The 13,581-nt window shown below is 41.0% G+C and overlaps 1 protein-coding gene across 3 annotated transcripts in view; it reads left to right on the forward strand.

Annotated features, from left to right (window-relative positions):
- Positions 1–13,581, forward strand: part of SLC22A15 (solute carrier family 22 member 15) — a 99,562-nt gene that overhangs the window by 11,919 nt on the left and 74,062 nt on the right. For all 3 annotated transcript variants that reach the window (XM_005677825.3, XM_013962511.2, XM_018045954.1), the window contains exon 2: positions 5,628–5,840. In XM_005677825.3, coding sequence (XP_005677882.2) covers positions 5,628–5,840 — 213 coding nt within the window. The remainder of the gene's footprint in view (positions 1–5,627; positions 5,841–13,581) is intronic.

Consider the following 13,581-nt stretch of genomic DNA (forward strand, 5'->3'; position numbering starts at 1 on the left):
CGTTGTGCCAAGTGGTGGAGATCTGGATGCTAGGACATCTGTTATTTACCCAGTAATATGATCTAACCAGAAGGGTTTCATGAGGACTGCATCAAGGAGACCGATCTGGTGGCATTATGTAGATGAGAGTCGGGGAGGAAATGGGACTTAAAGACACCAGTTATTTAGAGCATAATTAAAATTTTTGAACACAAAAAATAGTGTCAGTGGGACTTCCCTAGTGGTGTAGTGGTTAAGAATCTGCCTGCCAATGTAGGGGACACAGGTTCAACCCCTGGCCCGGGAGGACCCCATATTCCTCAGGGCAGCTAAACCAGTCCACCACGACTACTGAGCCCGCGCTCTAGAGCCCACACTGTGCAACAAGAGAAGCCCCCGTAATGAGAAGCACACGTGCAGCAGTGGAGACCCAGTGCTGCCAAAAAATAAATAGTATCAGGAAGTTCCCTGGTGGCCCACTGCTTATGACTCTGTGCTTCCAGGGCAGTGGGTACTGTTTCGATCCTTGGTTGGGGAACTAAGATCCCACAAAGCTGTGTGGTGTGACCAAAAACAATATTATCAGTAAGTCCCCCACAGATATTTATTGAACACCTACTTTGTGCCAGGCCATGGGCATTTAGTGCTGCCTTCGTGATGTGGTCATGCTCATATAATGCTTTTGGTTGAGTCAGTTAGATGACTGAGTACTAAGTGCGTAAAATATTCACAGTGATGACCACCATGAAGTTGCCTTTGTTTCCCCTCTCCCAACTTTTTCTCTGAAAAAAGTTCTGGCCCCAAAGTTAGGTGGCTCCCAGTCTCATCCTGGTTTTGCCATTAGTGTGTTACATAATTGCCCTGTGGCTCATCTTTCCTACTTACAACATAAACATCACATTTACCATGATGTCACAGCACAAGATACTCTGATGAGATAATTTATGGGAGACATTTTTCATTTCCTGAGCATGATAAAAGCTTATAATGCTGTTAGTATAAAATTACTTCTAAAACGTTCACTTTTTGAAACTTTTAAAATTTCAATCCCCCAGTGCATCTTAGTCACTTTTCTAATTATAATTATACCGAGAGGGAAACAACAATCCCACCATCTGTGGCGCTTGTTTTCCTTCCCTGGAGGTAGCACTAGTGAGGATAATGATTTATTTGAGACGTTGTTAGTCCCACTCCGAAGGAGAGTGGATGGTGGTTTTTCATCATGGCTTTAAGGCCCATCTGCAGATGGGTGTGATTCTCTGGACGAGGCTATACGGTGAGTGTGCACGGTGTCACAGCAGCGGGAGGGTAGGAAAGTGTTTGTCCTCGGTGGAAGAAGCAGGATGAGAGCTCTGGGACACTGTCACAGCTGAAGAAGGCAAACTGGGGAAAACCACCCTGTGTTGTTGTGTAGGTGGCACATCCCTCTGACTGGCTAAGGGCTAAACTGTCTTTGACTTCATGGGACCATGTGTCCCGTGTCTGTGGCTCTGGTGTAAAGGGCCTAACAGTAATCTGCATGCAGAGTTCAAGCATCTCCGCTTTTGCCTAACCCTGGTCTCCCTATCACCTTTCCTAGTTAGCTTGCATCGGGCAGTAGCATAGTTGCCAGGCTACCCGGTCCGTTTTATCCTTAGCAAAGCCAGGTGGCCATCTGTGTCAAAGACGGAAAGGCTGACACCGTGCTATGCATAAGGATAGTGCAGTGAAGCAAATGATATGGGTTCCAGGAAGGGTCTAGGTGGATCTTTAGGGGGTGAGCAGAAGCAGGAGGGGCTTCCGGAGGAACTGGAGGGAAGACAAGGTGGTGGGAGGTGGGGTGTCGGCAGTGGCACTGAGGGAAGAGCTGCAGGTTTCTGACCCCTCTGGTGACACAAAGCCGTGGCCCTGTGTGTTCCCTGAGGCGGGTGTATGTGTGCGCATGGGGGTAATGAGAACATTGCGGCGTGGTAGGAGGAGGGCAGAGAAAGTGGGAAAGGACGAAGTATTTAATCAACCTGCAGAATGGTAAGAATGATACGGGTAATACCAATTATCTAGGTTTTACTGCCCCCTGTGTTATTTTCCTGTGTTATGTATCAGCTCCACCTCTTTTGTTTTTTAACTCTTTTCTAGACATTGTAGTTTCTTCCAGGAATGATAGTCTCCACAGTGAAATATGCCTCAGATTAGAGGATCCTTTGGAGGATTTCCTCCTTTACCTAGAACATTACTTATACTAGAATGATCCAGATAAAAATAAGATGCGTTAATATATTTTCAACAAACACTTATAATGGTGTCTTTTATATAGTTAGAGAAGTGCTTGCTGCTGTTATTAGTATTCCCATTCTGGTCATTCATTCATCCATTGACTTGTTGAATGTGTGATATCATCTATTTGGGCCCTTAGTTTCTTGCTTCGGGAACCTGAAGGTGAATCTGATGTAGATCCTGCCCTCAGAGAGTATATTTCAGTAGAAAAACCTAAAGCAAGTAAATACATAAATGTATAGTGCAGTGAAGAAAATGATATGGGTTCTGAGAAAGGTCTCGATCAAGTTTTCAGAGTGAGTGGAAGCAGGAGAGGGCTTCTGGGGGGATGGAGGGAAGGTGGTGGTGGGTGGGGTGAAGGAAGGGTATCTGAGTTACATCTCAGAGGTGGGGAAAGAGTCAGACATTGACAGCAGGAGGAAGTGCTTTCCAGGAAAAGTCAGTGGTACAACCAAAGCAGAAAAGAGCACCTTTAGAGAGAAAACACCATTAGTTAGCTTTGCTGGGTTGAAGGCTGTGCGTTTACCAGAACGTGTGTTCTGCCTCATCTCCTGAGTTCCCTTTGCTGTATTTTTTTCATTTCTTTACCCATGAATTAAATTTCAGCAGGTTGTAATCAGGAAGGGCAGTTACTAAAACGGGTGCAAGTGGCTTTGTAATTATAGCTGCTGCTAAATGCTGTTCTTGCAATTATTAAGGTTTTCATTTTTGTAAGCTGATTGCCTCCTGTTCTGAAAACGTCCTTAATAATATACAAATAGAGGCCAAGAAGCAATATAAGTCTAGAAACATGTTTTCTTTTGCATTTGACAGTAAATCACACACACAGACTGACCTGTGGCGACTTTGCATCTCCAGAGGCCCACAGTCATTGGACTCACAATAGGTTGGGACTGCTTACATCCTTGCAGCCTTGGCAGACAGGGGAAAAATCACATCTTGGGTTTTAGCTTTCTGTTATGACACACACAGTGTCATGACTTCTTTTCTCTTTCCTTGACAGTAATTCCATCATCTGCTTGTGATAAATTACTCTGCCTTTGGTGCTTCAGCTTATCCACTTAACAGCTGAATATGCCCCTCCAGAATGGTGTGGAAGGAGCTGGGAGTTCCCTGGCAGTGGAGATAAATCTGTGAGCAACTCTTTCCACCTTTTTATGCCTTGGTCAACTCATCCATCCAGTTAGGTGTTACTAGGTACTATACAGAAATCATATACTTTGTGTTTTTTAAATGCTTAATTTGTTTAAAGGTATTTTAAGACTTTAAGTTCTAAGTTAATAGCAATAATTTTTTAGCTTAAATTTTTTTAAGTTGTGTTAATTTCTTAGAATAAGATTGTTTCACAATGGAATAGACTTCCTGTATTTTCCTAATAAAATTTAAACGAAACAATCATCACAAGAGTAATATAAAATGGATCTATAGTGTCAGGTAGAGAAGGAGAAATATAAGACAATCCTTATATGCAGAATCTGAAAAGAAATTATACAAATGAGCTTATTTACAAAACAGAAACAGACTCATAGAGAATGAACTTAACGGTTGCAGGGGGAAGGATTGGGGGGAAGAATAGTTAGGGACTTTGGGATGGACATGTACACTCTCTTATATTTAAACTGGGTAACTAACAAGGTCCTACTGTATAGCACAGGAACTCTGCTTGATGTTATGTGGCCTCCTGGATAGGGGGGGAGGTTTGGGGGATAATAGATAGATGAATATGTATGACTGAGTCCCATCCCTGTCCACCTGAAACTATTACAACACTGTTAATCAGTTCTACTCCAATATAAAATAAAAGGTTGTTAAATGGAAAAAAAATTAAAATGGATCTATAGCATAAAAAGTTTGCACAGGGCTCAACAGCTTACAAACCCAATATGGCTTTGTGAATAGCCATAAAGCCCAAAACATTCAGTGAGAAATGTCATATATGCTCAATAAATAATCATTGATTGAATGAATGAGATATTTTTTCTTTAGAGGGAAGCTCTGTTTAGATTAAACAACAATTACAGCTAAAAGCCTGGGTGAGCAGCTAGGATTTTGAGTTGTTTACATCTTGTAAGTTGTATACCTACTCAAGTGCATATAAAGCTTCCTTGCTTTAACAGAGCATGCTTCCTTCCTCCCCCATGTGTGTGTATGTGTGTGTACACACACACACATAGACAACAGCTTATGGTAAACGGTGATCAGTGCTGCCGGATTCGTGGTCCCAAGGAGAAGATTTAACTCCAGGACCAGAGGCAGTCTCAGTCACTCAGAGCTTTGTGTAGATTTTATTAAAGTAACAGGGATAGAGGCACTGGAAGTGGGCGGGAGAGTACCTGCCTCACTAGTTTAAGTGGAGCCTTCTATACTTTTCTGCTAGCTGCTGAGAATAGAAAAGGAAATACCTCAAGGCTGTGAAAATTTTGCCCAGACCTTCTCCCATAGCGTGGGATTCCCTGGTGCCTCAGAGGGTAGAGCGTCTGCCTACAATGTGGGAGACCCGGGTTCGATCCCTGGGTTGGGAAGATCCCCTGGAGAAGGAAATGGCAATCCACTCCAGTACTCTTGCCTGGAAAATCCCATGGATTGAGAAGCCTGGTAGGCGACAGTCCATAGGGTCGCAAAGAGTTGGACATGACCTACCTACTTCACTTCACTTCTCCCATAACGTACATCCAAAGCTCAAAAAAAGGCATGTACTTGAACAAGAGATACTGCTGCCCATGAGGCCTACTTGTTTAAGGCAAAAGAGTGTTTACGTCCTCATTAAAGGGGCCTTAGGCTTGGACTTCTTATCAACCTGCCTGAGTTAACTCTCTCATATATATATATATATATATATATATATATATATATATATATATACACACATACACACACCCACCACACACACACACACCATCCACCTGGAGTCACTTGTTGTGTGATCTAGTTGATTTATATATATGTACACACACATACTGTTTTTGGAAACATTAACTATGCCACAACATGTTTTCTTGTTTAGATCATGAATCCAAGACCAAGACACTCCTGTGCCCTGGAAACTGCTTATCTGAACTAATGTGTGGTGTTGAGAAAATAACTAGAATGTTAGTTTAAGTCAGAGCAGGTAATACTCCCTGCGAGTCTGGAACCGTTCTATGCTGTGCCCTCAGATCTGATGTATCTCAAATGCAGGAAAAAACCTTTGAAGGAAGTACAGGGTGCTTTACAGATGCGATAGCTGGGTTCCGTTTGTGGTAGATCAGGAAGCTTGCTTCCATTTTCTCCTCTGTTTCTAAAGCGTCTCATTTCTGTAGCTCCTACAGACACAAAAGCGAGACTGCTCATTGAAGGTTTGTAAGCTTGCTAATTGCATTTCCAGCCTAGATGGCTCTGTGTGTTTCCTCTTTCAGCTCTACGTGGCCACGGAAGCCATCCTCATTGCGCTGGTCGGGGCCACACCGTCGTACCACTGGGACCTGGCCGAGCTCCTGCCCAACCAGAGCCACAGCAACCAGTCGGCTGGTGAAGACCAGGCCCTCGGGGCCTGGCTCCTGACGGCCAACGGCAGCGAGATGCACAAGCACGTGCACTTCAGTAGCAGCTTTACCTCCATCGCCTCCGAGGTAACTGCAGGAGGTGGGAGCGGGCCCTCGTGACCACTGCATGATCCACCCGGAGCCACTGTGTGGTCTGCTTGATTTAAATTTCAGCCCACCTTCAAATCACTTTCTAGTAAACTTGAGAGTTAAAGAACATCCTTTGAAAACACTTTCTTCTTCCTTCTTACTACAAATGGGAGAAGCGTGAGTCCTAACCAAACTAGTTGGGTTAAGTAAGACACGAACAGAAGGGGCCTCCCAGGTGGCACTCGCTAGTGGTAAAGAACCCACCTGCCAATGCAGGAGACATAAGGGATGTGGGTCTGAGCCCCTGGAGGAGGGCACGGCAACCCCCCTGTATGCTTGCCTGGAGAATCCCCACGGACAGAGGAGCCTGGCAGGCTACAGTGCATAGGGTCACAAAGAGGCGGATCTGACCGAAGCAACTGAGCATGCACACGCGAACTCTAGAAGAACCCCAATTTGACTAGTGTGTCCCTTAAAGAAAAGTGAATTAAAACTTTCATGTCTTTTTCTTATATCCACAAAAGCCAACAGAGTACAGACAGGAGTGCGGTGACTCACCTTTAACACCCACAGTTCATGTTTAAGTGCAGTCCTGCGTGTGCACCACCTGGGGGCTCCTCGCCTGTACAACATCAGATACATACGGTGCCACCCAGTGTGGGCAGGAAGCCTCATCTTCAAGGGGATTTTGGTAGCCAGAATGTTCTGGTAGGCAGAGCGCCTTCTGGGCCAGCCTGAGGTAAATAAGCTGAGTCTACATAGGTGGGTGAGGGCTCCCCTGGTGGCGCTAAGTGGTAAAGAATCACCCAGCCCATGCGGGAGATGCCAGAGATATGGACAGAGGAGCCTGGTGAGCTACAGTCCATGAGGCGCAAAGCGTCGGACATGACTGTGTAACTGAGCCCACAGTCTGGTGCAGAGAAACTCCGGAGTAAGAGGCGCAGGGCCCGGACACAGCTGGTTGTTACAAAGTTGAAATCCTCAGTGTCATTTGCCTGGTCCCCACCAGCTATCCATTTGCCTGCTGACACCCTGGCCTCGTGGGGTTTTCATCACAACAGTCCAGCACCCCTTACCCAAAAACCTCCAGTGGTTCTCCCCCCCCACACAGTGCAACCCTATATGTTTCATTCAGGCCCTGTACCCTCCCCAGCTTGGTGCTGGGTATGCTTTCCAGCCACATTGTGTATTTCCCTCCGCCTCCCCTGCTTGCCACACATGCCCCAAGCTCTCAGACTGCACCTCTTACCTCGGTGAGGACAGCCCCACCATTCACCCGCTCCTCTCCCCGGGGACATCTTGGCTTACCTCTCCCGCTCACGTGACCATCGCCTTCCCTGATAAGTCTTTTCTGGCCAGCTGCCCAGAAGTAAATACACTTTTGTTTCCACCCCAGTAACGTTTTGTTTGCACTTACGTGACACACTGTAGTTTATGGTTCATCTCTATGGTTTTAAATCCTTTGAGCTTAGAAACCTTATTTTGGTCACCTTTGTGTCTCCATGGCTTCCTCGCCACCACAATAACTACCATCACCACGTGTATCACCGCTACTCACCTATAACAATAATGAGTAGCCTTGTGCAGTGACAACAATGAGCCAGGCATTGTGATGTTTTACAGACCTTGTTTCGTTTAACTCTCAAAATAATTTATGAAGTAAGCATTATTTCTCTCATTTTATAGATGAAGAAATTGAGACATCTTGAGGTCAGCTAATAAGGGCAGAGCTAGGATTTCAACCCAAATTTGTCTTAACCCAGAAGCCTATGCTCTTTTGTACTTTTGTACAAAAGCCTATTGTACTTTTTAGGGGCCTGTCCAATTTAAATCACTGCAGATGGTGACTGCAGCCATGAAATTAAAAGACGCTTGCTCCTTGGAAGAAAAATTATCACCAACCTAGATAGCATATTCAAAAGCAGAGACATTACTTTACCAACAAAGGTCCGTCTAGTCAAGGCTATGGTTTTTCCAGTAGTCATGTATGGATGTGAGAGTTGGACTATAAAGAAAGCTGAGCACTGAAGAATTGATGCTTTTGAAGGTGGTGTTGAAGAAGGCTCTTGAAAGTCCCTTGGACTGCAAGGAGATCCAACCAGTCCATCCTAAAGGAAATCAGTCCTGAATATTCATTGAAAGGACTGATACTGAAGCTGAAAATCCAATACTTTGGCCACCTGATGCTACGAACTGACTCATTTGAAAAGACCCTGATGTTGGGCAAGATTGAAGGTGGGAGGAAAAGGGGATGACAGAGGATGAGATGGTTGGATGGCATTACCTATTCAATGGACATGGGTTTGAGCAAGCTCTGGGAGTTGGTGATGGACAGGGAAGCCTGGCATGCTGCAGTTCATGGGGTCGCAAAGAGCCAGACATGACTGAGTGACTAAACTGATTGATCCTATCTAAATTAGTCTCCACATCTTACTTCTTTTTGATTGGTTAACAAAAGCTGAAGGACTTTAAAATTATTTTATTTGGAAATAATTTCAAACTGTCAGAACTTTCAAGAGTAGTGTAAAGATTACCCTTATATCCTTTAGTTTCATCTGTTGTTAGTATTTTACCTCACTGGTGCTATCTGTTTTTCTTAATTTTTAAAAGCCACTTGAAAGCTGCACGTATTGGTGTTTTTTTTACAATCAAATGCTTCAGTATGTGGGCTTCCCAGGTGGCTCAGTGGTGAAGAATCTGCCAGCCAGTGCAGGAGACACAGGTTCAATCCCTGGAGAAGGAAGTAACAAGCCCCTCCAGTATTCTTGCCTGGAAAATCCCAGGGACAGAGGAGCCTGGGGGGCTGCAGTCCATGGGGGTCCTAAAGGGGTCAGATATCGGATGTAACTTAGCAACAAAACAGCGACCACTTCAGTGTGTGTTTCCTAAAAATAAGCACGTTCTCTTCCAAAGCCATAGTGCACTTACCAACTTCAAGAAAGGCTGATGTTTTCTCACATCTGCTGCCCGTACCCAGTTTTCCCACTTGACCCAGTAATATCCTTGATAGTGCTAACTTTCCCCTCTTCCACTGAATTCAGTTTAGGATCACATAGTACATTTAGTTGTCATAGCTGTTTAGTATCTTCAGCCCTTCTTTCATTTTTATGATATCGATACTTTTGAAGAATACATGATACCTCCCTTTTAAATAGTTAGGGTGTTCTTCACTTTCAAACTTTCTGATGATTCCTCATTCAGGGTGCGCATCCACAGTTAGAAAAACACAGAAGTAATGTTGTGTCCACAGGGGATCACATATAGAGATACACAATATTCATCTGCCCTTTTGGGGTGATGTGAAGTTTGTCCATCTATGCCAGATATTACCTGATTTCTCCCCAGTACAGTTACTGGTTTTTGTGTGTGTGTGTGTGTGTGTGTGTGTGTGTGTGTGTGTTTTCATTTCAAGAAGTAAGCAATCTATGCAGAGCTGAGTCACTAAGATTATGCTAATTTGCTATTCTGTATCGGAACCCCTTCCCTCCAGTTTAGCATCCATTGCTCTAGCTTCATAAGCCAAGCTAGAGTATGATGGTTACAAAATGATGAAGTCTTAACTCTAGTGCTTCTTCCATCTTTGCCAGTTGGGTTTTTTTTTTTTTTAATTGAGGTACAGTTGACATTTAACATTATGTTAGTTTCAGGTGTGCAACATAATGATTCACTATTTCTATCACTGTGAGAAGATCGCCGTAAATCTTTTTGGATTCTACTGTAAATAAGCCGTTTTCTTCTTCCTTGTCCATCTGTCTGCTTGTCTATCTCCATTTCTCTTTATCATTAGTATATACTAATGGCTTCCTGAAAGAAAGTGAAAGTGTTAGTCACTCAGTCGTGTCTATACTCTTTGCAACCCCATGGAGTCTTTTCAACTATTTATAATTTATTATAGCCTTCAGTTATTTTGGTGCTCAAATTATTCCCAGTTTACCAGTGGGAACCTCTTTGAGGTGGCTCTTTAGTAATTAAAATTTTTGAGATAATTGTAGATTTACATGCTGCTAAGTTGCTTTAGCTGTGTCCAACTCTGTGCGACCCCATGGACATGAAGTTGCAGAAAATAATACGGAGAAATTCCATGAACGCTTTACCCAGTTTTTCCCAATGGTAGCATCTTTTAAAATCATAATATAATATCACAACCAGGATAATGATGTTGATATGGCTAAGACACAGAACAACAGACCCCACAAGGGTCTATATATATATTTATATATAGACATACCGACTTTCCACCCTCCCCAAATGCTATCCAGTTTCCCTGGTAACCACTGATCTGTTCTCCTATACTTAAATGTCCTCATTTCAAGAATATTATAAAAATGCAATCACGCATGTAGCCTTTTAGGATTGGCTGTTTTTCACTCAGCTTACTTCTCTGAAGACTCATCTAGGTTTAGTTATATTACTTTGGTTATATGATAAGTCTTTTATGCAGATAAATTGGTTTCTCTCACTTTATTCTTTTTCAAAGGTTGCTTTAGCTATTTTAGTTCCTTTGGCTTTCCGTGTAAATTGTAGGATAACTTTTTTTCTGTATCTGCAGAAAATCTTGCGATTTTGATAGGAGCTGCATTAAACCTGTATATCAGTTTGAGGATAAATGGCATTTTTACTCTGTTACATCTTCCAATACATGAACACTGTATGTATTAGTTAGGGATTCTTTGATTTCAGTGTTTCGTAGACTTTAGCTTATAAGTCCTGTACATGTTTTGTTAGATTTATCCTAAATGCTGCTTTTGTTTTTGTTGTTGTTGTTGATCGATTGTAAGTGGTATTGTATTTTAAATTTTGATGTTCGTATGTTCATTGCTGGTTTGTAGAAGTACGGTTGATTTTTGCGTGTATAATCTATGTAGTTATGAACTCATTAATTCTAGGAATATTTTGAAGATTCTTTGGCGATTTCTAGATAATTTTATAAAAAATAAGGACAGTTGTATTTTTCCCTTGCAGACCGCATGGCTTCTGTGCTTTGTTTTGTTGCTTTATTGCTCCTCCAGGACTTCTAGCACTCTTGTGTATATGGCATCCATACACTGTTCCCAGTCTTATGGGGAGGCTGCAGTCTTTTACCATTAAGTTTAATGTTAGCTGTTGGTGTTTGTAGATGTTTTTTTTTATGTTGAGGAAACCCCTTCATTCCAATATAATTTTTTTACCTTGAGCATGTATTGAATTTTATCAGATATACCACTTTGTAATTTTCTACATAAGTTGCGGTGATCACGTGGTTTTCCTTCTCCACCTTGTAACGTGGTGGGTTGCACTGTTTGATTTTCAAATACTGAACCAGCCTTATATCTCTGCGTGGTAGATACTTCTTTTTGTGTATTGCTAAATTTTAACTGCTAGTAATTTCTTAAGGATTTTTGCTTCTGTATTCATTAGAGATATTGGTCTCTAGCTTTTTCTTGTTTTGTACTGTCTTTGTCTGGTGATGGTATCAGGATGATACAAGCTTCATAAAATGAACTGAAACACATTCTCTCCTTTTTTGTTTTCTGGAAGTGAGTGTGTAGAATTCGTGTTAGTCCTTAAAGCATTTGGAAGAATTCTTCAGTGAAATTATCTGGGTCTTTAGTTTTCTCTTTTGGGAGTTTTAAAATTACAAATTCAGTTTCCTCAAAAGATACAAAACTTTAATTAAATGATCTACATCGTATTGTGAGTTGGGGCAGCCTGTTATTTTCAGAGAATTGATCCATTTCATCTAAGTTTTCAAATGTATGTGTATAGAGTTGTTCATTGGATTACTTTATTACCCTTTTGATGTCTGCAGAGTCTGAAATGATATCCTCTTTTGTTATAGTATTGGTAACAAAATATCAGTATTGGTGATTTCTGTCCTTTCTTAATTACTTGTCATGATAGGATTTTGTCAATTTTATTGATCTTTTTAAAGAACTAACATTTTGTTTTATTGATATTTTTTTCTGTTTTCACTTTTATTAATTTATGTTCTTTTGTTTGCTTTGAGTTTCTTTCTCTTTTTTCTTTTTTCGGTTCTGGAGGTGGTAGCCTATTGATGAGAGCCTTTGTCTTTGCAAATATAGGCAATTAGTAATGGAAATTTCCCTCTCAGGACTGCTTTAGCTATGCCCCACAAATTTTGATGTATTTTCATTTTAATTTAGATCAGTGTTTTTTTTATTTTCTCCTTGAGATTTCTCCTTGAGGTTTGACCCAATGATTATTTAGAAGTATGCTCCTTAGTTTCCTAAATGTTGGGAGATTTTTTTGTTAGCTTTCTTTTTTTGATTTCTAGTTTGATTCTTTTATAGTCAGAGGAAACTCTCTGGATAATTTCAAGTCTTTTAAATTTGTTGAGGTTTCTTTTATGGCCTGGGATTTGGTCTCTCTCGGGTGTATGTTCCATTGTCACATGAACCAAATGTATATTCTGCTGCTTTGGGATGGAGTACTTGATAAATATTATTGAGATCCTGTTGGTTGATGATATCGTTGAGTTCTTGTGTATCCCTGCTGATTTTCTGTTTTGTTTTTCTATAAACTGTCAAGAGAGGAGTGTTTATGTCTTCAATTATAATTATGGATGTGCTGAGTTCTCCTTTTACTACTCTCAGTTTTTGCTTCATAATTTTATAGTTCTTTTGTTTCTTGTATGTATGTGGATTTATGATTGCTATGTCTCCTTGAATCCTGACCTGAAAGATTGAACTTTTTATCATTTTATAATTTCCTGATCATTTTCTTGTTCTGAAATGTGGTTTATTTGATATTATTATAGCCACTCCTGCCTTCTTTGATTAGTTTTGGTATGATGTATATTTTTTCCTCCTTTCACTTTCAATTTGCCTATATCGTGATATATAAAATTAGTTTCTTATAGATAGCATATAACTGGATCAAGTTTTAAAATCCAGACTGTCAATCTCTGTCTTTATTTGTATATTTAAACAATTTACATTTAATGCAGTTCTTTGTAGGGTAGGGCTTACCTCTTTCTCTTTATTATTATTTTGTTCTCTGAGTTATTGTTTATTTTTCTCTTTTATTTTCCTTGCCTTCTGGTAGATTGCTTGAACATTTTTTAGGATTCTTGTGACTTATCTACAGTGTTTTTGACTGTATGTCTTTGGCTAGCTATTTTAGTGATTGCTGTTTGCATTACTGTGTGTGTGTGTGTGTGTGTGTGTGTATACATACACACACACGCTAAAACTTACCACAGTCTACTAATGTCAGATCACCAGTATGAGTGACAAACAGAAACTTTACCTCACCTTATATCCCTTTGCCCTCACGTTTATAATTGTCTTAAATATTTTTCTATATACTTGTAGAACCATATTACAGTGTTATAATTTTTGCTTCAACCATTAAACTTAATTTAGGAAATGCATGATGAAAAGAAAAGTCTATTATATTTATCCCCATCTTTTGTTACATTTTTCTTTCTTCCTGATGTTTCAGAATCCTTTCTTTTGTGTTTTTTTTCCTTTCTAGAAAATTGCCATTAGCTGTTGTTTTAGGGTAGTTCTGATGGTAACAGATTTTTTTTTTTCTTTATCCAATACTATCTCTTAGAACAATTTCTTTTTAATTGAAGGATAATTGCTTTACAATATTGTGTTGGTTTCTGCCACATATCAGCATGAGTGAGCGATAGGTATACATATGTACCCTGCCTCTTGAACCTCCTTCCCACCTCCCACCCAATCCTACCATTCTCTGTTGTCACAGACCCCTGGTTTTAGTTCCCTGAGTC

This window comes from Capra hircus, chromosome 3 (assembly GCF_001704415.2).
Source record: "Capra hircus breed San Clemente chromosome 3, ASM170441v1, whole genome shotgun sequence".
Classification (NCBI taxonomy): domain Eukaryota; kingdom Metazoa; phylum Chordata; class Mammalia; order Artiodactyla; family Bovidae; genus Capra; species Capra hircus.